This window comes from Misgurnus anguillicaudatus, chromosome 18, assembly GCF_027580225.2.
Source record: "Misgurnus anguillicaudatus chromosome 18, ASM2758022v2, whole genome shotgun sequence".
NCBI lineage: Eukaryota > Metazoa > Chordata > Actinopteri > Cypriniformes > Cobitidae > Misgurnus > Misgurnus anguillicaudatus.
Genome location: NC_073354.2, coordinates 4,303,839 through 4,324,965, shown reverse-complemented (window position 1 = coordinate 4,324,965; position 21,127 = coordinate 4,303,839). Strand labels below are relative to the sequence as shown.

The 21,127-nt window shown below is 38.0% G+C and overlaps 2 protein-coding genes across 2 annotated transcripts; one reads left to right on the top strand and one right to left on the bottom strand.

The window, feature by feature from the left end:
• On the top strand, positions 1-7,285 carry rd3 (retinal degeneration 3, GUCY2D regulator). Its single transcript, XM_073855597.1, has 3 exons — positions 1-33; positions 3,031-3,353; positions 6,897-7,285. Exons 2-3 carry the CDS (start codon positions 3,067-3,069, stop codon positions 7,261-7,263), a joined length of 654 nt encoding a protein of 217 aa, XP_073711698.1. The 5' UTR covers positions 1-33; positions 3,031-3,066; the 3' UTR covers positions 7,264-7,285.
• A 3,980-nt stretch (positions 7,286-11,265) lies between these two features.
• On the bottom strand, positions 11,266-13,669 carry LOC141350453 (uncharacterized). The gene is made up of 7 exons (XM_073855596.1): positions 13,443-13,669; positions 13,133-13,202; positions 12,916-13,056; positions 12,778-12,836; positions 12,401-12,493; positions 12,227-12,319; positions 11,266-12,087 (listed from the first exon to the last, which is right to left on the bottom strand). Exons 1-7 carry the CDS (start codon positions 13,443-13,445, stop codon positions 12,037-12,039), a joined length of 510 nt encoding a protein of 169 aa, XP_073711697.1. The 5' UTR covers positions 13,446-13,669; the 3' UTR covers positions 11,266-12,036.
• Between the last annotated feature and the right edge of the window lie 7,458 nt (positions 13,670-21,127).

The window sequence follows — 21,127 nt, the reverse complement described above, 5'->3', positions numbered from 1 at the left end:
AAGACCTACAACACACCAGGACCACTTCTCAAGGTAGGCAAAAAATAAATGAGAAATGAAGAGAAGACATCATTAGGAAAAAAAACAAAAAGAAATAATAATGAGTGCTTGAAAAGACAATTTAAAGAACAAGAGAAGGGTAATATTGAACATTGAAGAACATTGGGGGTTATTTCTGGTGATGTTTAGAGTTGTGAGAGTATTGAGTAAACATTACGCATGTGATGTAGATGTTTGTGAGTGCAACACTGGTGGAAAAATCAAATTACAACACAAATGAAGTTATAACACTGAAAATCATTGCCTTGTCAAACTGTAAACAGAAATATGATTCTCCACGTGAATGCATAATCAGAGAAACTTATAGCCTTATAGCTCAGGAGTCACAGACAGAGTCACATTTGGTTATGTACAGTTTTCAGATCTCTTTTCTTCTAAGGAACTGTAAAGGAGAAATGTGTGAGATTATTGTAATCTTTATTTGGTAGAAAACATCTAAGAAGCAGATAATCTCTGTGTAATCTCATTTCTAGATGAAAATATTGAGATTTTTTAAGATTTTTTTTTCTTTGGGGCCTTTGACATAACCTGAAAGTAACCTTTCATTCTGATTTGCTCATCCACCCGAAGCAAGTTTTCCATTTTTGAATGACAGCTACAGTACAGTCCTTTAAGTGTATTCACGGCTATCACAGGACAGCAAACGGTGTTGTTTCTTGCAGCTGTCATTAACACTATAAACAGACTGTATGCAGAGAGATCAATGCTGGGATGTCAGTCAGGTGTTAAATAGCAGCTGTTCATGTTTAAGCTTTGCAATATTTAACCCCAACTAGAGAGAGAGAGAGAGAGAGAAGTGAAGATTTGAAGAACCTTAAAGCTGAAGTCAACAATAAAAAAGGTGCTAAAAGTGGTTTACAGGCGTGTAAGCATAGGGGAGCCATTTTTAGTGCAATACATCATCTAGAACCTGTGAAGAACCATATTTTGCTATGTTGAACCACTAATGGTTCTACAGAGGTGCTATATAGTTGCTCTGTAGCACTAAAGATGGTTCCCTATATGATTACAAGTTTTTAGTACTATTTAGCACCATTTTTTTTAAGTGTATCATATATAATTTATATATGGAGTGTTTATTTACACTGAGAGTAAATAGCGCCCTCTGTTGGCAAATGCTAATTACACTAGCTCCGCCCACCAATGTATGGTTGGAGCATGAGTGTGCCTCATACATCCTGAGCGAGGGCAACCTTCCGAAATCTCTGATGGACTTCAATTCATGGACTGGCCGCTAGAGGCAGGCTCCAAAAGGGAGTCAATTCCCATAGACCCCCATATTAAAATGGCCAACTTTACAGTAGAAAATAATATGTTTACAGCCTGGTACAAAAAGTGTTTTTGGTCTGTAAAGTTAATTTTGCCCTTCATGACAACTGTGAGGGGGGGTGAATTTTTTGTAAGTCATCCGTTTAAATTATATTAAGCCTTAAAGTTCTGCATAATTAAGGGAGTGATGGTTAAACAGCCACTGCTGTCACTGAAGTCGACCTAGGCGGGTGTGGTTACAGCATCTAGTCACCTCAGCTTCACCCACATCCCGCCTCTATACCCATGTTCGTATATTCACAAGTGATGCGCAGACGCGCTGCCAAGATGGCGACAGCAGACACCACCATACCTTTAAGCTTCAAAAACGATCTTCAGAAACCAATGGGTGAGGTCACGGACACTACGTCCATCTTTTTTATAGTCTATGATCCTGAGTGAAGCAGCTGGCTCTTTGATCGCCCCCTGGTGGCTGGACACAATACAAGTCATAAACCCTGCTCTCTTCTTATTTTAGCAAGCCAGTCAATTGAGAACTTCAAGAGGCGTGGTTGAATTGGGCACGCAAATTTGATACCGCGAGTCCAGATCAGGGTACCACGGACGATTCCTTCTGCGCGTGCCCTAACTCCAAACTGTTTTTTTGCGCCCATCGTCATTCATTTTACGTTGTTTATTACATTGGAAGGAAGCGGTGTCACGTCGTCCATATTTTTTATAGTCTATGTTAGAGCATTAAAGTTTAAAGGGGTTTAATAGTGTGAAAATTTGACTTTTTCATGTGTAAGTGTAGCCTGGCTAACACCAGACGAGTCTCATAGAGAATAAGACGTGCGCTGGGTTCCAAACCACCTACTTCCATACTATATAGTATGTAAAAAGCGCTACTTTGCGTACTATATAGTATGGAAGTAGGGGGTTTGGGACCAGGGGGGAAGGGTTTCATATTTTATTGAAGAAGCCCTGGGCACCCCCATTAGCTAGCGGACCCCCACCTGCTCTTAGCATTCCATTGGCTCCCATTCATTTTGGCGTCACTTTGACAGTGAATAACTTTACATCTGAGGCATTTAAAGACTTAATTTGTGCATCAATTATTTCTAAAGAAACACGAAAATGTATAAAAGGCTCCATTACCTTGTATCTTACATTATGGCCCAGTAGAAGCAGTTTTAGTAAAACTATGCTAACCATTGCGTCATAACCACGCGACTCGCACAGTAGAGAAATTACCGTATGGACAGGAGGACAAGCGCATGTAGAATATGGCGTGCTGGCGTTAAACTTTAAAATAAATAAATACTATGCAAAATGACAAAGTAGTTAATCAGAATACTAAATATACTTAATACAAAATGTACTCCTGTTCACGCTCGCCGTTGCCCCCTCCCTGTTCTGTGATTGGTTCCCTATTTCAGGGGCAAAAAAGGGCCATAGTTTCCATGCTAGACTTGCAGCGTGAATAAAACCCAGTCTAGTTTAAGTGCATAATTCAGAAAATACAAAAATACCCCATAGATTATTAATAAATGCTACAATGCCAAAGAAGAACCGTTTTTGGCTAAAAGCTTCCATAAAGAACTTTTAACATCCACCATCTGTTTTAGAAAAGGTTGCTAAAGTCCAAAGCATTTGTTCTACATTTGCATCCTTTCAAAACCTTTTCATGTATTCATTGCAACATTTTCCACACCTCTACAGGTGTAAGCAGGTGAGGACTCAGGCACCCAGACGATCATGTCTTGGTTCAGCTGGAGCGAGCCGTACTATCGGTGCCCACGGCGTGAGCCGTCGGATGTGGTGGCGGACACCCTGATGCTGGAGCTGAGCTGGCAGATGAAAGAGGCAGAGAGGCTGCAGCGTGAACGGGACAACGAATATCGGAGACTGAAGAGTGGTGTGGACTACAGCTGGCTCATCAGCACACCCCGCAGTTCATATGACATCAGCCAGGGAGAGAAACTGGGCCTTGAAGATCTGTGTAGTCAAGTGCCACCATCACACTGTGGATCCGTAATACAACGGTAAGGCAGATACTGCATGTTTGGTTTATGATAGAAGGATGTTTGGTTCAGGGGAAAACCAGCGTATCTTTGGTGTCTATATATTTAGAACAGCACAAGGAGAGCCATGTTTTCCCTTGGAGGACAAGTCAGCAGCTTTCAGTGTGACTTCAGATTGTTTGTTACGCTCTGTGCTGAAGTGATAATTGTAAATTACATGTATGTCTCATGGGATGTGCACCGGATCCAGGTGAACAGGTTCTGATTCTGTTCACCGTTGTTTAGCAACCACACTACCAAATTCTTGGTTCATCCCCCTTTTCATGATATATGCCTGTGCCTTAAAGTTTTGGGGATGTCATGCTTTTTGAGGTGCATTTTGCACATCACACATAGATTTGCATAAGAGAAGCAAAGATCCAAGAGAGTCTGTTTGTCATATAATAGTGTTATTACGCTTTTGATACCAAGTCCTGAGCACTTTTACAAGGTCGGTAAATCTGAGTTTACTGGTTGGGTTCAATGTATATTTTTATATGTGACCCTTTATGCAACTCCTGCAACGCTCGCTCCAACTAGGCTACAAGAAGCATCAACAAAGGTCTCACTGTCGCAGTGGCGGTGACGTGATGGGACAAATGTCATATGTTGCGCGTTTAATGGTAATTTAGACATACAAATATTGCACATATTTTCATTTGCTCTACTACCTGCTCGCACGGAGTTACTGTGCATTTACACCGCCACCGGCAAGTGCGTCAAAGTGGCCGGAAGTCATCTATTTTCAATGAGAGCCGGCGGCGAGCTCCAGCGAGCAGCGGCGCCTCATGTACAGTGTGAGCATCTAGGGGTGCATTCACATTGGGCTCAATTTTTCAAGGGGCAATGCATGCATCAGCCAATCAGATCGCCTTATGCAAGTAACCACGCTTCAGACAAGCCTTCCATCAAGCATTAACGCTCTCGCCTCGTGTGAATGTACTGTAGGAGAGTTGAAATAAGTTAAACTTTATGGTAATGAGCTATGACGCGGTTTGGCGGCAACCAATTGGAAGGCGGAAACGTTTGGCAACAACCAATCAGAAGGTGGAAACATCTGCTTGAGAAGAGTTCAGAGAGGTCAGCAAAGGGGCGCTGATGAGCACACTTCGGAGTGTAAAAATGACAGATGGGACACTCTATTGACTCATAGACTAAGCGAGCACGCACAATTTAATGACAGTTTAATGCTCATTGGCCCGGGGATGTCTGTCAGCTGATGACTTCTTAATTCTAAATACTCCATTTCCTGTAGAAGTTTTTATCATTTTTCCAACTTGTTTTGGACTTATGACATTTACATTTTTAAGTAATTCCTTTAAACTTTTGTATTGGTGTTGAATTATTTGTACTATATTTATATTTCCCACAACAGAAAAACATTTGTATTACCACTAGACTTAGATTTATAACAATAAACAATTATTAAGTAGCCTTTTTTAGGAATTAACATTTCACCATCGTTGATTCTTCTTGTAAACATCTTCATGTAAATACATTTATTGGTATTTGCATCTATTTCATCCATGACAAAATACACAAATGCGATCTCTGGACTGGACTGCGAGATTGGTAAAGTGTCTGACTTAGCAGCTCTTTTTTCACTCCTGCCCTCACTGCAGCTGCCTGCTCTTGACAAAATTTCAGCCAAGGCGAACCGTGTCTCAAACAAGCCTTTAGTCTGGTGGAAATTCCAGAACAACATCACTTCCTGGGCATTTGAAGTGTCCCATCTTACTTAACTCGTCAGTGGTGAGGAAAGAGTTATCTCGTCAATTAAAAGAAAATATTTCCCTGCCAATGATGCTTCCCTGACGAGTTTTTACGGTAATCTGTAATTCCCGGGTGTGCAACCTAAGTCTTGAAAAGTGAAGTCTCTGGCTCTTTGATCGCCCCCTGGTGGCTGGTTGCAGTATACGTCATAAACCTCCATTGAAACGATTGGGGCTCTGCTCTAAATAAAAAAAATATTTACACTTCAAATAAAAGTTTCCGAAAGATGATTCTGGTCCTTTCAAGTAGTTGTTATCACACTGATATATGTTCAAGTGTTCATTTTTGTGATAAGTTTTATTTTAGCTAGTAATTTCGATGCTATAAAACGAGGCGTGTCGATATGATTGGCGTATTTGAATTGGTCGCGCAAACGTTTGGGCAGATACCACGGCTCCGCCTCTGGCTCCACGGACGATTCCTTCTGCGCATGCCTTGGCTTCAAACTGACGTTTTTATGTAACATGGCGGCAACCATGGTCAGACATTTTTTGCTTTAATTCATTACAATGGAGGGAGGCGACGTCGCGTCGTCCATGTTTTTTACAGTCTATGGTAATTCCTGTACTGTTATCCACTAGATGGCGCTCTTACCCAATTTATAAAAAACTGATGCAAAAACTAACCCAAAAACATTTTAAAGTTTATGTATGTTTTGATCTTTGTTCTGAATCTCTAACAAAATTATTTTACAAAAATGCAATTATCTCAGCTTTTTGCTCAAAAGTTGGTATTTTTGAAGAAACCTACCGAAGAGGTTATAAAACGAGAACTAATGAAAATAGGATGAAACAGGTTTTTTTGTTTGAAATCAGAGGATCTGTTCTTTCAATTGATATATTTGTATGTTTATTTATTTATTTAAAGAAGAACATTTTCCTGAAGGCATTTTGTGAAACTCTTGTGAAAAAGTTGGCGGGCAACTTTTTAATAAAAGGGGGAATGGGTTAACAGCTTTTCCATTACATGGGGGTAAAAAGAGAATAATCGAAAACTTGTAAGGATCTTAAATAAGGTACAATTTAAAAAGACTAAAACAGTCCTTTAAATGAGGTTTTGTGAATAAAGAGGAAGGATGTAGAGGAAAGACTGATTCATTGGTATAATTAGAAAGATAAGGACTTTGCATGGAAATCTATTTTAGGAGTATCTAAGAGCATCTTAAAGCGCCCAGGATCTGAGAGGTTGCTTTTACGCTGATGAATCATGTGCTTGTGTTGTGCGGTTTAAAATCATAGAGACAATTACTAATGACAATGAGTAAACTTTTCATGTCTAACTAAAAAAAAAGTTTGTTCAATCAACTTTATTTAATTAAGGAAAACGTTTGCACACAATTAGTTTATGTCTGTACAAGAATAAAACAAGTGGGTAACCATCTGCATGATGGTAACAAAAATCTTGAAAAAATATAACACAAACTCTTCTAAAAAAAAAATTAAGATAAACAAACATTAAACAATAAAATGTTTTTCACTTTACTTAAAATTGCATAAAATAAAAATTTTAGTTTTTAAGTACAGATCCACTTCCCGTTTCACAATATCAACAAGAATCATTCATGTAGTTCAAACACAAAATGAATGTTAACCTAATTTTTAACTTGACCGGCCTAAAAGCCTGCTAAATCAGGCTGGGACACTAGCTAAAACCAACCAACCAGCTTAGGTTGGCTTAGGTTGTTTTTTATTAGTATATTGAACTGTTTTATTCAAATGAAAAAGTACGTAAAGCTTTTTCGTTCTTTCACAGGTTTCGACAGGTGCTGATGGAGAATGAGCCTGAAGTGCATGAGGTTTCAGGACTCTTCCGGTCGGTGCTCACAGAGACTCTTGAGCATGTTCAAGAGGAGCGGGAGGTTCAACGTCTGGGCCACCAGTGGAACAACAGACGCTCGTTCAGCCTGTCGCTGCTGAGCTTCAAGTCACGAGTGAGGATCAATCCGTTCAGCAGCACGCTGGGACTAAAATCAAACAGCTACGGCTCGGAGGAAGACGGCATAGATGTCAAGACTGTGTGTGGTGATGTCGAGAAGGGCATTGCACACACAGCAGAGAAGGCACAGCAGATGTGGAGCATGCCAGAGATTCGGCACAACGGGATCAGTGGGAAAGCATGAGAGTCATTGCAAGTGGGATTGTCTGGTACTCGTGATGATTACTGCATTTGTAATGCAGGGTGAATTTAGATACATTGATATGACTGATTCAATCATACATTGATAAAAAACTGTCCTAATCTACATGAATAGGGACTATTTGATAGCTAAAGCTGTCACCAGGACAAAACTGCCCTCGTACCAAGAGCTACAACAAAACTTTTATGAATAATAATTATTATACTATAAATCAAAGCTGTACTTAATATTTTAGGTTATTTAAATTTCTCAATTGACCTTTGCAGGGTTTAAAAATTATCCTAATGCTGTAAAATTGTTTCAGAAGGTATGTAACTTTTTTAATTGTACTTTTATTGGTGTCAAAATGTTTTTTGTTTGTTCTCACAATCATTGTATGTGTAGTTGTTTTATTGCCATATTAATTTTCATAAGAGGGATGTGTGAGATGTATCTACTGACGGTTTCATCGGACGCATGCCCATGGTTAATTTCCGGTCTGTGCTTGTTTATTGGTCTGGCAAGATCAATTTGTTGATTGTTTTCCACTGTTTTATTGGATATAGAAAAATAGGTGTTTCTTTCAGAAATGAAACTAGCAGTAGACTGCCAGTTGGAGGGGGCGGGGTTAACAGATGCTCCAACCCAAGCGGTTTAATTGACTTCATCAGAGAATGATCACCACAAGAGGGTGGAAGTACATTTTCAGATTTTGATTAAAGTTAATGAGGGCACATGATTTTTTTTTTATAATAATGACTTAAACAGAATTTTTTTATTATAATAAACGGCAATATTACATTACAAAAATACAAAATTGGTAGCCTACTTTAAGGATCTGCAGCTAACTTTGTAGGGGTGTAACAATACATCGTGCGATGATGCTTGGTATGCCTCTCAATGAATTATGGTGAAATGTCACTACATCCAAAAAAAGCCAGGGGGCGCTTTCGTGCAGAAACTTAATATGCGCCGCAGAAGAAGAACCATTACACAGGCAGCTCCAGGAAATGTTTAGGCATATTTATATTGCTGTGCTTCAAACCTTTTAAGGTATTTACATGATAATAAAGAATATTTATAATGATTATGTTTGACGAGTGTTACTTTTTTAAATTCATGTTATAAACGATTCAGACTGTGATTTTAGATTCATAAGGAATTTCTACTGATTAAAGAGCCATAGTGCATGAGAGCTGTGCATAGTATCGCCTTTGTGATCCAGAATCATTATTGGACGGGTATTATGGTGTATCGTGAAATATCGCTACACCCCTAAAACATTGTACACTCACCTAAAGGATTATTAGGAACACCTGTTCAATTTCTCATTAATGCAATTATCTAATCAACCAATCACATGGCAGTTGCTTCAATGCATTTAGGGGTGTGGTCCTGGTCAAGACAATCTCCTGAACTCCAAACTGAATGTCAGAATGGGAAAGAGAGGTGATTTAAGCAATTTTGAGCGTGGCATGGTTGTTGGTGCCAGATTTTCACGCATAACCATTTCTAGGGTTTACAAAGAATGGTGCGAAAAGGGAAAAACATCCAGTATGCGGCAGTCCTGTGGGCAAAAATGTCTTGTTGATGCTAGAGGTCAGATGAGAATGTGCTGACTGATTCAAGCTGATAGAAGAGCAACTTTGACTGAAATAACCACTCGTTACAACCGAGGTATGCAGCAAAGCATTTGTGAAGCCACAACACACACACTTGAGGCGGATGGGCTACAACAGCAGAAGACCCCACCGGGTACCACTCATCTCCACTACAAAAAGGAAAAAGAGGCTACAATTTGCATGAGCTCACCAAAATTGGACAGTTGAAGACTGGAAAAATGTTGAATGGTCTGATAAGTCTCGATTTCTGATGACACATTCAGATGGTAGAGTCAGAATTTTGTGTAAACAGAATGAGAACATGGATCCATCATGCCTTGTTACCACTGTGCAGTCTGGTGGTGGTAGTGTAATGGTGTGGGGGATGTTTTCTTGGAACACTTTAGGCCCCTTAGTGCCAATTGGGCATCGTTTAAATGCCACGGCCTACCTGAGCATTGTTTCTGACCATGTCCATCCCTTTATGACCACCATGTACCCATCCTCTGATGGCTACTTCCAGCAGAATAATGCACCATGTCACAAAGCTTGAATCATTTCAAATTGGTTTCTTGAACATGACAATGAGTTCACTGTACTAAAATGACCCCCCCAGTCACCAGATCTCAACCCAATAGAGCATCTTTGGGATGTGGTGGAACTGGAGCTTCGTGTCCTGGATGTGCATCCCACAAATCTCCATCAACTGCAAGATGCTATCCTATCAATATGGGCCAACATTTCTAAAGAATGCTTTCAGCACCTTGTTGAATCAATGCCATGTAGAATTAAGGCAGTTCTGAAGGCGAAAGGGGGTCAAATACAGTGTTAGTATGGTGTTCCTAATAATCCTTTAGGTGAGTGTATACATTAATTTTACACAGTAACGTTAGCTCAGTGTAATGATTGATACACTTTAGCTATGATTTGAACAAAGTTGAAAACGTCTATATACATATCATTTCAGCTAGTGTCGATAACAGTTATAGAGGTGTTTCATTACAAAAACAATGTTTGATTTTGCAAAATAAAGAGTAATGCATATTTGCATCTAAAAATCTGTTGCTTTGATTAAAAAAAAAACAATCATCATGAAAAATGCGCATATTATTTGTTTTCTAATTATGGTAAAAGTTTAAAATATATTTGATGTTTTTCTAAAGATTAGGTCAGCAAATTCTTGCTTAATTGTTACCTTCTTGAGCTCTACTTAGGGACCTCTGATAGTACATCAGTTAATACAAAAATAAACCTATCATTTTACATATAAATGCACATACAGTATTAGTCTAATGGGCAAGTCTGGTAATTGGTAGCATTTTATCATGTATTATGAAACTTTTTGACTTGACATGACCGAATGTAGTATCCAAATACATTTTCCACTAAAAGGTTTCACGAGTTCGCATGAACATGTAAAATTAACCAATATGAGATAAAGCATATTTGGCATGTGCTATCCAAAGGGAGGGCTCCGAGCTCAGAAATTTAGCTTGAATTCAGAGTACTCTCTCCTCCTTAAAGGGATACTCCAGCTAAATATTAAAATTACCCCATGATTTACTCTCACTCAAGCAATCCGAGATGCACGTCCATCATCTTTCAGATGAACACATTTGGAGTTATTTTAGTAAATGCCCTTGCTCTTCCACGCTTTAAAATGATAGAAAACAGGGATCAGAAAACAAATTCTGACTTTACCCCCCCCAAAGTTCATCCATCCTTCACAAAAGTAATCCACGTGGCTCCAAGGTGTTAATAAAGGTCGCCGATGTGATTTTGTAAGAAAAAATGTGTATTCTAAACTTTATAAATTATAATAACTAGCTTTACGATAACGATGCCATCTTGGACAAACACGATTCACGAGTTTTAGCGAAGTGTGCACTTGTTGCCATGGGTATGTTGTGCAGTGACCCTCGTGAATCCAAGATAGCATCGTTACCGGAAGCTAATTATTAGTTTGTGAAGTTTTAAAATTGATTTTTTTTAACAAAATACCATTTATTACCCGCTGAAAGCCTTTATTAACACATTGAAGCCGTGTGGATTACATTGTGGAGGATAAATGCACTTTTTGCATTTCCCTAATATATATTGTTATAAAGCTAGGAAGAGCAAGCCAAGCACATTTCCTAAAATAACTACAAATGTGTTCGTCTGAAAGATGATGGACATATGTATCTCGGAAGGGTTGAAGGTGAGTACATCATGAGGTCCTTTTGATAACTGGTTGAAGTATCGCTTTAAATAGGATAGATATACAATCAGAGAGTGGGGTGATGGGGTGAAGGAGGGACGTTGCAAAAAACTGTCACCGGATAGAGGTGAGGGATGGCTATATATGACCACACTCCTCCCAAACTTAGTTAAAAAAAAAACTTCAAATAAAAACACAAAGAGACCGAGCAAAGTTTATTTTATAACATTGTCACTGTATTGTCAAGAAGGAAGATCATAAAGTGTTGTTTTCATCTATTTACCAGTGGCACAAATAATTCTGCTGGAATATGAAAATGTGCAGATTATTGGGGAGAAACAACAGACTTCACTGTTGTTTTAGATTTGAATTGTTTTGAAAAAAGTTAAAGTAAAACTTAACTTTCAGAAATAGCACCAACTTTATATGATAAATGGGGACTCAAAATGTGATCATTTTGTTTTCGTTCTTCAAAAACATTTAAGCAAAGGTTTGACACTGTTTGTTTTGAATACAATGAACCTGCATGTCAGCCTCTGGTCATTATTGACTGTATGGACAACAAGTAGGGTGTAAACTATCTTTTGTGTTCCAGAGATAAAAGCAAATAAAAACAAAAGTGAGAAAATGAGTAAATAAATACCCAACTATCCCGTTATCACAGCAGAACATTATATATCACTCGGTCTAATTCTTCATCTCTCTGAACAATTCCTTACAGGATTTACTTGAGGTTTAAATAAAAAAATAAAACAAAAACACAATCCCTATGCTATATATATATTTTTTACAATTTTAGCATAACATAACATCAAAGCTACAGTCTTCATTGTGGATATAATAAGTCATATACATACTGTAGGAAAACGGGGATGTCAACCATTTACATGAAGAATTTATGTTAAAGAATTGTCATTGTCAGGACAAACAACAAGATGGTCTCTTCCTGAGCAAATAAAAAGGTCCAGTTCTGCATCAGAAGGTGGAGTTCAAGAATTCCAAGAGATTAGCTCGGTTTTTGTCCATCTGCTTTAAAGAAAAAATAAAATAAAGCAGTGAATGACCAGACAATTTGGAACAATTCTTTTATTAACCCCATTTAATCTGTGTTACAGTTTATTTCATCCATTCTCTTTCAGCCGTCATGACGTGCATGGACACCCACCTGCTTGTCCTTCTTTGATTTTTTTACTTTCATTTTAATCTTTTTCCCCGATATCATACTGTACGAGCCGCTTTTCTTCTTTTCCTTGAGATACTGCACACAACAGAGAAGTTTTTATGCTGTCTTTTACATGTAAAGGTACAGGTGAAACTAAAAACACATAGCAGTCGTTACCCTTGAAATTTGAACAGGTCCGCAGTCATCATCATCCTGGCCTTTGCGTCCCTTTAATTTCTTACGCTTGCGTGTCTTCTCTTTCTTTCCTTTCTGGAAAAGGTCAAATTCAAAGGCACCTTTTATTAGTAAATGTAACAAACTGGTGCTTTTTGCAGCTCATTTATTACACAAGTCAGTCCTCATCATTTGAAAACCAAAACATTTGTTATTTTTAACGAGGTATTTGAGTTTAGTTTAACCACTAGCCAGACCATTAAACAAACAGAAACCAGAAGTTAAGTTCTGTCCAGACGCATAACCTCGACAATGAGTGTGCGTCAAAAGAAACCGTCTATATCTCCAAAAAAATGTATGAAATCTTCAAAACTATTTACCTTTTTTCCATGCTTCTCTTTCCTTTTCTTTGAGGATTTTCTTTGTTTTTTACAAGAATCTAGTAGCAAAATAATAAATGGATTAAAAATAGTAACTTGTTATACACCATATAATGGTCAGTTTTGAATGTCACATACCTGAGCTACTGGAGCTGGACTTACTGCGTGAAGAATGTGACGAAGAGGATGATGAAGAGGAAGAACTGGATGATGATGATGATGAACTGGAAGATGATGATGACCTGCTTCGGCTCCTATCGCGTTTCCGTTTTTCTCTTCCTGTTGAAGTATTGATTTGAACAATTGTAAATAAGTGAAATAATTTATCTTCCTAACAAACTGACAGACACCTCACCTCTGCTCGCAGATCGGTTTCTTTCTTTTGCACGTGACTCACTTCTCTCTGGAGTGTCCACTTTGGCAGACTGAATAAGAAATAAAGCGTGAAAGCAACCAGATGCTTTATGTTAATAACATGATGAAAACATAGTGAGCATAGTGAGTCTACCTAAACCAACATCTAACTTTATAATGTATGTATTTATTATTTGTATTCATGCACGTACCAAACACAGCATGCACACTCTTTAAAGTGATTGGAAGCTAAAAGGTGAAATCCTAAAACTGAGGTAAACAAATGGAAAAGACTTAGCTCAGAACTTTACCATGTTTATTAAACACTCCTCTGACTTCTCCGATGTAAAAGCAACAACAGCAGCATAAAAATGGACGCAGAAATCAAATCTGCACACAATTCGTGTCGAAAATAAGCTCGGGTGAAAATAAATACGAGTCTTTTTGCATTTCTGTCATCAATAGCTGCGCGTAGTCAGATGAACGCTACTGCGCGGCCATATTGGTTTACGTCATCTATACATAAACTCCATCCGGGTACTTTCATGAGCATGCGCGTGCAAAGCTGCGTTATAATTCGCCTACTTGTACTATTCACTAAAAGTATGTACTGTTGTTTTATTTATTCATTCTTTGTAATGACAAATTATGGTACAAACATTTGAATGTGTAAGTATGAGAAAAGGAGTATGCACGTTCTTATGTCATATACAATGTAACTTACAGTGTAAAGTTTTTTGTGATGAAAAACATTATTAGGACACTAATACAAAATAGACAACAAACAAAGTGTAAATGCTTTCTTGTCATAAGTTAATGTTAACATGTTTTACCTAAAATCATTGCATAATTTTTCAAAACATATTTAACACATTTTTATATTACATTTTGGTATTTAACTGGCCCTACTGAAAAATACAGCCAAGACAAGCATAAGGTGGTTTAAGGTGGCAATAGCTGGTTGGTCCTCCCAGCCTGGCAAAGCTGGTCAAGCTGGTGGGTCAGATAGTCTTTCAGCCTGACCATCTAAAACCAGCTCACTAGCTCATGTTGGTTTCTTCAGTAGGGATTGGCTCTGTTTATTGATTATAATGCGACAAGAAATAAAATCGCAATTTAAAATTAGACAAATAATGTTTTTCCAGCACTGAGTGTGTACTTTTGGTTAATAACAGTGGTAAATGTTTATTTACTAACATGTCATAAATCTTGTTGAAAAACATGATGCGATTTTTTTTATGTAATTGTTAATTTTCCCACCAGAGGGCGCTGTTTCCCAGTTTATCGTAAAACATTATACTTGCCTGGTGTTGCAGCTAGTCCCAGACTAAAATGAATGTTTGAGATGTCTTAACTGAAAACTTGTATCTTAAAACATATCAGTACCATTCTTTTGTCTCAAGATGCACACAAGTAAAGCTACTTAAAAGCCGTAATTAAATGTAAGGCTTGATCCTGGCATAATCTATCTAATCCTCATCTGTGAAACTTGGCCTATGAGAAACAGCTGGATCTAAGACTGGCTCCAGTTTTATGACATTTTATAAAATACATTAATTTATCACAAATTTTGTGTAAACCTCAGAAAAAATAAGCATACAAACCAACAGCACTACATTGTATAATTTAATATGTTTTGTTTAATTATTCATGTTTTAGAATGTTTAATGTCATACTTTTTTGGGGGGGGCACAAAGGGCACAAGGTAGGGCCACTGTACACAAGGGGGGCAGGCCCCCGAAAAAGTTTGAGAACCACTGATTTAGTTCTCCATATCAGAAAAAAAGCTGTACCCACATCTTCCTGTATGACAAAAATGAAACAGATTTATTTAGAAATATGTTTGAATTGATTGCTGAATCCTTATATATGTAAGGAATAATTGACGACGGGCCATTGAATTATAAGAAAATAATGCACAACAAGGTGGTAATGCGGCACGACGGGAAGCAGGTGGATCTCAGACTGGCTCCAGTTTTATGATGCGGGGCAGGGACCTGGCAATCAAAGGGTCTGGGCGTACGTGTGATGATGATGAAAATGAAAATATTTTTATTTAAAACACTAAGAAACTATGACAGAATATGAACACATACTATATTATTAATGAATTAAATGTTTTTACCTCTAACGGGAATAGTTGCGTGACGAAGTGAAACTAAAGGGTTAATAAACACAAACTAAAGCAGATGTTGTAGAATGTCTAGATAGCGCAAAAATTGTAAAAACTGATTATTTCCCACTATTAATTACATTATCTTATAGGAGTGTAACTACTGTAGCATGTAAATAATGCACATAAATAAAGTGAGCAAGAGCGCTCAACAATTATATCTAATCAACAGGCACGTGAAACCTAGCTAGCAGGTTGCTCAAACAACAAAATCACCAGCTAACTTACTTTAAATCTGCAAGAACTAGACAAATAAAATAACAGGCTTAAATAAACAAACCCAAAACATCCACTTACAGTTCTCACGGACACGTGTTTTATCAACTGGCTATCCTCCAGACATGACGGACCGCCTGAACTGAAAAGTTTTGCAGGAAACCCTGAACCTGTATGAGATATTTTGATAAATGATGGTATCCACACAGTTAACGGTAGTATATTTGTAATATTACTAAAATCATCTTTTGGGTTTATCAGAATAAAGAAACTCATAGAGGTTTAGAACAACATGAGGATAAGTACATGATGACAGCATTTTCATTATTGGGTGAACTATCCCATATATACAACATAAGACATCATTATTTCAATAAACATGCACTCTAATAAATGTTAGGTTTTTTCAACCCATAGTTGAGCATATTATGGACAAACAAAACCATTTGGTTAAATTATTAGATGATGCATTGGAAAAACTCTCTGCAGGGTAGGTTTATGATGGTCTGTTGAATTATTCGAAAATAATGCACACCCAAGGTGGTAATCGTGTCGTGCCGTTACACAGCGGGTGTGCATTATTTTCAAATAATTCAAAGGACCGGAGTCGATTATTCCTCTTATACCACAGTTACCACAAACATTGCCACCCAGCAATAAAATTTTTTACAATTTGGGTTAAATCTTAATGATGAACTGGCTGCATATCCCCTGTGGTCTACCAGTCGAAGAGCCCTGACGCCAACGTGTCTTCCAGCAAGGTTAAAGACGAGCATCTGTAAGAGCTCTTTAACTACTCAAACTCTTCTTTGGATGTCATGGCAACTAACTTCAAAATCACATTACATGATCAGTCTAGCGTTTGGAGTATGTACACTCACTAAGCCAAATTAGACATACTTACAAAGCAGCATTTAAAGACACACAGTCTGAAGTGATACTCGTTGTCCATGCAAGTCCAATCTATTGGGTTATTTGTGGAGATCATTTAAAAAATATATTCAAACTGTGTTTAACTAACTTTCTCCCAGACGTAGAGGCGCAGAACCACCCGACGCGACGCGTAGCATGGCTAGCAGGGCCGGATTAACAAATTCTGGGCCCCTGGGCACAAAGACATCATAGGCCCCTCCTATCCCTCTTCCTATCAACTCCAGAGGCGGACACTGGGCTACTTAATTTTCTTTTATATAGAAAGTAAAAATATTTTTCAAGTATTCATATTTTATCAGTGTTTTTCTTTGAAAACATACATTCCTAAGCATATTATCTTAATTTTTACTCCACTACATTTCATAATTTCAATTTTATATTTAATCTTTAAGTACATTAAACATCTAGGCTTTCTTTACTTTTACTTAAGTAAAAAGTACTTTCGTACTTTTACTCCAGAAAAGTAAAAGTACACAATATTTATGTAATTAGGTATTAAATAAATTTTAATATACAATATAAAAGGAATACACAGTTTGATTCTATGCTTTAGAATGTAGTTCGTTTTTTATTCTTGCCATTTGCGAAAACGAGTCAAAAAGTCTTAGGGCAACAAACACACTGTCAGAAGTCGCTCATCTTTTGTGCCCCACAAAGATGGGTCATTTATTTTCCACAGGTTGTGTTGAGCTGGTGGCACTAACTTTGGGACCGTGTCGCATGTAGCACTGCTTGCTCCAGGTGGTGGCGAGATAGTCTCCGGCGGCTCGGGCTCGCAAGCGGGACTGGTGGTCTCACAATCAGCCTCATTGCTAACATTAGCAACAGGTGCCTTCTCTAATGAGCAACTAGCAACCTCCTTTTTAAAAAAGCTGTCGACAGAAGGCACACTTTGTAAAAGAGCTGCTCCTCTCGCTTCTTTCTCCTTTTTTTGCTTTCGTTTAATGTATCCGATAGGAATGCGTCGATCCATTATGTTTTCTGGTTTTGCGGTCTAGCTACGTTTTTTTTTCTTAATCTTGTCAAGAATTGACATTAAACCCGGCCTCCCGTACCATTGTACCAATCGTAAAGGACATGTCTTCTGGTAGAAAATATTCACACTATTTAATTGGTCAATTTGTCATGCTTATACAGTGAGCGTGTAAACATTGGATTGTTGACTTGCAAATTTGTATTTATTTTAGTGGCATAAATGCACATTACATCAAAATATGTTTTTTGTAAAAAAATTGTTTTTGTATTTGATGTCGTTGTGCAAAAAAAATAAAAATGTAAAAAAATGCACATTACATGGCATGTCGTCGGGGGCCCCCTGGTGGCCGGAGGCCCCGGGGCAACTGCCCCATTTGCCCATATGGTAATCTGGCCATGATGGCTAGCCGTGGATTATCCCGCTTATACATGGTTATTTGCCAAGTTAAAGCTGTGATTAATGTTTACAGTGTAATTTTTTAACAGACGGGTAAAATGACGGTAATTTTCTTAAGTTAAGGCTCGCACTCCGCCCGCTTTAAATAAAGTAGTACCATTGTATTGCTTTTATTTAAATGAACTATCACATTTATTTAAATTCATTTTTAAGCGTGAGTTACCTGTGGGCGTCTCTTCTTTAAAGTCTATCCCCTCGTTGCTTAAGCATATAGCTAACTTAATGATTCTTTAATGGATTTATTAAAATAATTTATGAATGACAGGCAACACTGACAGTGACAAGGCAATGCATGTTTATTTGAACTAATCATGTCATTTATTTAAATGAATTATGTAAGTGTGAAATAAAACCGGCGCCTCTAACCACGATTACTATATAAGGACACATTGAAATGCATTACATTAAATGAAAACAAAAATCAAACAGTTGGAAATTTCGAAGCGATGTTTTAAAAGAGAGCACTCACGTCTCTCTTGCTCTCTCTCTCTCTCTCTCTCTCTCTCTCTCTTGCTCTCTCTGCAAGTGTAACTGTGTTACTATAGTTACCAGTGTTTATAGTAGCGGATTAATTTCTAACTGTAATCAAACTGAAAGGAACTACCTGTGCATTAAACTGTTTTAATGCACACCTTCCAGCCAATCAGAATCGAGTATTTAAACAGACCATGGTATAAGCCGATAAATAAATCGGGGTAAAAGAGTTGAACTTTTTCAAATACTTAAAAGCATAAAGAGTATTTGACATCATAACTTTCAAATGATGGGTTTCTGGACATATAGCACCTCCAAGGTTCATTTAATTTCTCACAAACTGAAATGGTTGAACAAGGCCAATAACAGCATGTGTTTTCTATGTGATTGTGGATCAGACAGTGGCTAAAGGAAGGTGCACTTGTTTTTTGGAGAGTGTTCAAGGTCTTGGGATGAGTTTTGTCTTAGCCCTACTGGACCTTTGTACCCATGCCTTTATTCAGGGCTGTATTATCTCATATAAAAGGACAAAAAAAGGTCCTCCTTCTACCTCTGATCTGTATTCAAGTCATAAACGCTCACATATTCTGCTAGTTTCAGGGCCGAACTGGCCCTGGTTAAAGTAATTCAATTCATTATGTGAAAGGGTCGAGTACAATAAAAAAACAGATTTGATCTAAGCTATTTCTTTGATTTACTTTAGTCTTCAAAGTATTTTTCCTCAGAAACTGCCGGGTGGTTCATCACCGGGGCGATGAGTGGATTTCAGAAAGATTTATTTGGAATACCATTGGAGGAATAATCATAGATGGGAAACACAGGCAAGAATGTAGGTTAACTTTGTGAAAGATCTCATTACTGTAAATCCACAGCGTTTACAGAAGATAAAAACAGGCCTACAGTGAGGTGCCAATATCTGAAAGTCTCCATTGAAAATATTTACATTTTCACACAATAATTATATAATCATTACATGATACATGTTTATACAAATGATAGCATCATGTAAGAGTACATATTTATTTTGTTTACATGCTAAACGCCACAAATCTGTAATCAGTGTAGAGTATTTATTTTATTTATAAAATTTTTTAATTTGTGCATTTACCTAATTTATGCTTAAAAATCGAGACAGAATTCATCAATGAGAGCACATGTGGGTGTAAGATATAAAAAATTTCCATCTGCATTTCTTGGAACTGGCTTGGTTAAAATATTAAACCAGATGTTTAACACATAGTCCCATTATTATTTCCCTTCATTTTGCTCTCAACAGATTGATTTCCGACCAGCTATGGTTTATTTTAACACTGCCAACAAACTGTTTGGCACTGCTAGTCAGTAAGAAAATAAAGATTGATACTTTGAGACAAAAGGTGCGCTTTCATGGCCCGAGGGGGGCACTTTACACAATGGGGGCCGCACGCCGAAAATTAAAAAAAAATTTATTCCTCAAACAACCATTTACTAAAAGATTAAAGGTAAAAGCCTTGTCTTGCCATTCTGTTCGATAATTCACTAACAATAATTGATGCTTTCAGTCCAGTTACTGTTTGCATTCAACCAAAGATGTTAACCAAAATATAAAAACTGCCTGGTCTCATTGTTAACACATAGGGTCCTATTTTAACGATCTGAAACGCAAGTGCGAAGCGCAATGCGCAACTGACTTTGTGGGCGGATCTTGGGCGCTGTTGCTATTTTCCCGGTGGGAGAAATAACTCTTGCGCCAGGCGCAAATGAGTAAGGGGTTGGTCTGAAGTAGGTTCATTATTCATAGGTGTGGTTTGGGCGTAACGTCAAATAAACCAATCAGAACGTCAGCCAACATTCACTTTAAACGCAAGTGCGCAAGTTCCATGGTGGGTTGCTATTATTATGACAGATTTACCAGGCGCACGCCAGGAGCGGTTCACAGCCGAGGGGACCCACGTTCTTGTAAGAGCAGTCAAAGACAGAGAAGTTGTTTTGTATGGGGATGGGAGAAACCCGCCCAACCGTGATGACGCACGTTCAGCTCCGCTGAATTCAGGCAGCAGCTACATTCAGTTGAAAGTGTTTGCTCTCTCTAACGAAACTAAATGATTTAATTACAAGAAAATATCAAAACAATGGTGAAAGACGGTGTCGAGGTGGGCAAGTGATCTAACTGGTGAGAGGCTGAAGCACCGGTAATCACCGTTTCACTGACTATCGCAACAAGCCTAGTGGGAGGAAATAGCCACAATTGTCTCATCAGCTGGCATCCCCAGGACATTGCCCGCAAGCGCTACAATGATGTCAGGAGACGGGGGAATCCCAAGCTTGCCAGCATAAATCGGGCACGCCATGTAACGGGAGGTGGATCTGCCTCTACACATGACCTGACGCCAGCAGAGGACATCGCTGCGTCCACCCTCACCGTTGAAAGTGTTGAAGGGTTTGGAGGCTTTGAAATCGGACCCAAGAAACGCAAGCAGTCCAACCCCAAAGGACACTTACAAATCAAGTTCACATACATTAAGGTTTCTTATGAAAACATTTAAATTATTATTTACATAAAATAAACGTAATACAGCCACACAACAAACTTATGAAAATATTTTAATTGTTATTTGCATGATAATTTTTTAACGCAGCCACACAAAATAAATAAAAACTATCACCACAATGCTCACCACAATGATTTCGCTTATCTCATGTGTTAATATTTTTTATTGTAACAATTTATGATTTGCAAAAATAACTGCATCTGTGTAGATTAGATAAGCAAAGTGTGTGCGCGTTGT

Coding starts and splice junctions, on each gene's coding strand:
- LOC141350453 (XM_073855596.1), bottom strand. Junction 12,494..12,777: donor AAGAGAAGCATGGAAAAAAG/GTAAATAGTTTT, acceptor GACCTTTTCCAG/AAAGGAAAGAAAGAGAAGAC. Junction 12,088..12,226: donor AATCAAAGAAGGACAAGCAG/GTGGGTGTCCAT, acceptor TCTTTAAAGCAG/ATGGACAAAAACCGAGCTAA.
- rd3 (XM_073855597.1), top strand. CDS start 3,067: ATGTCTTGGTTCAGCTGGAGCGAGCCGTACTATCGGTGCCCACGGCGT. Junction 3,354..6,896: donor TGTGGATCCGTAATACAACG/GTAAGGCAGATA, acceptor GTTCTTTCACAG/GTTTCGACAGGTGCTGATGG.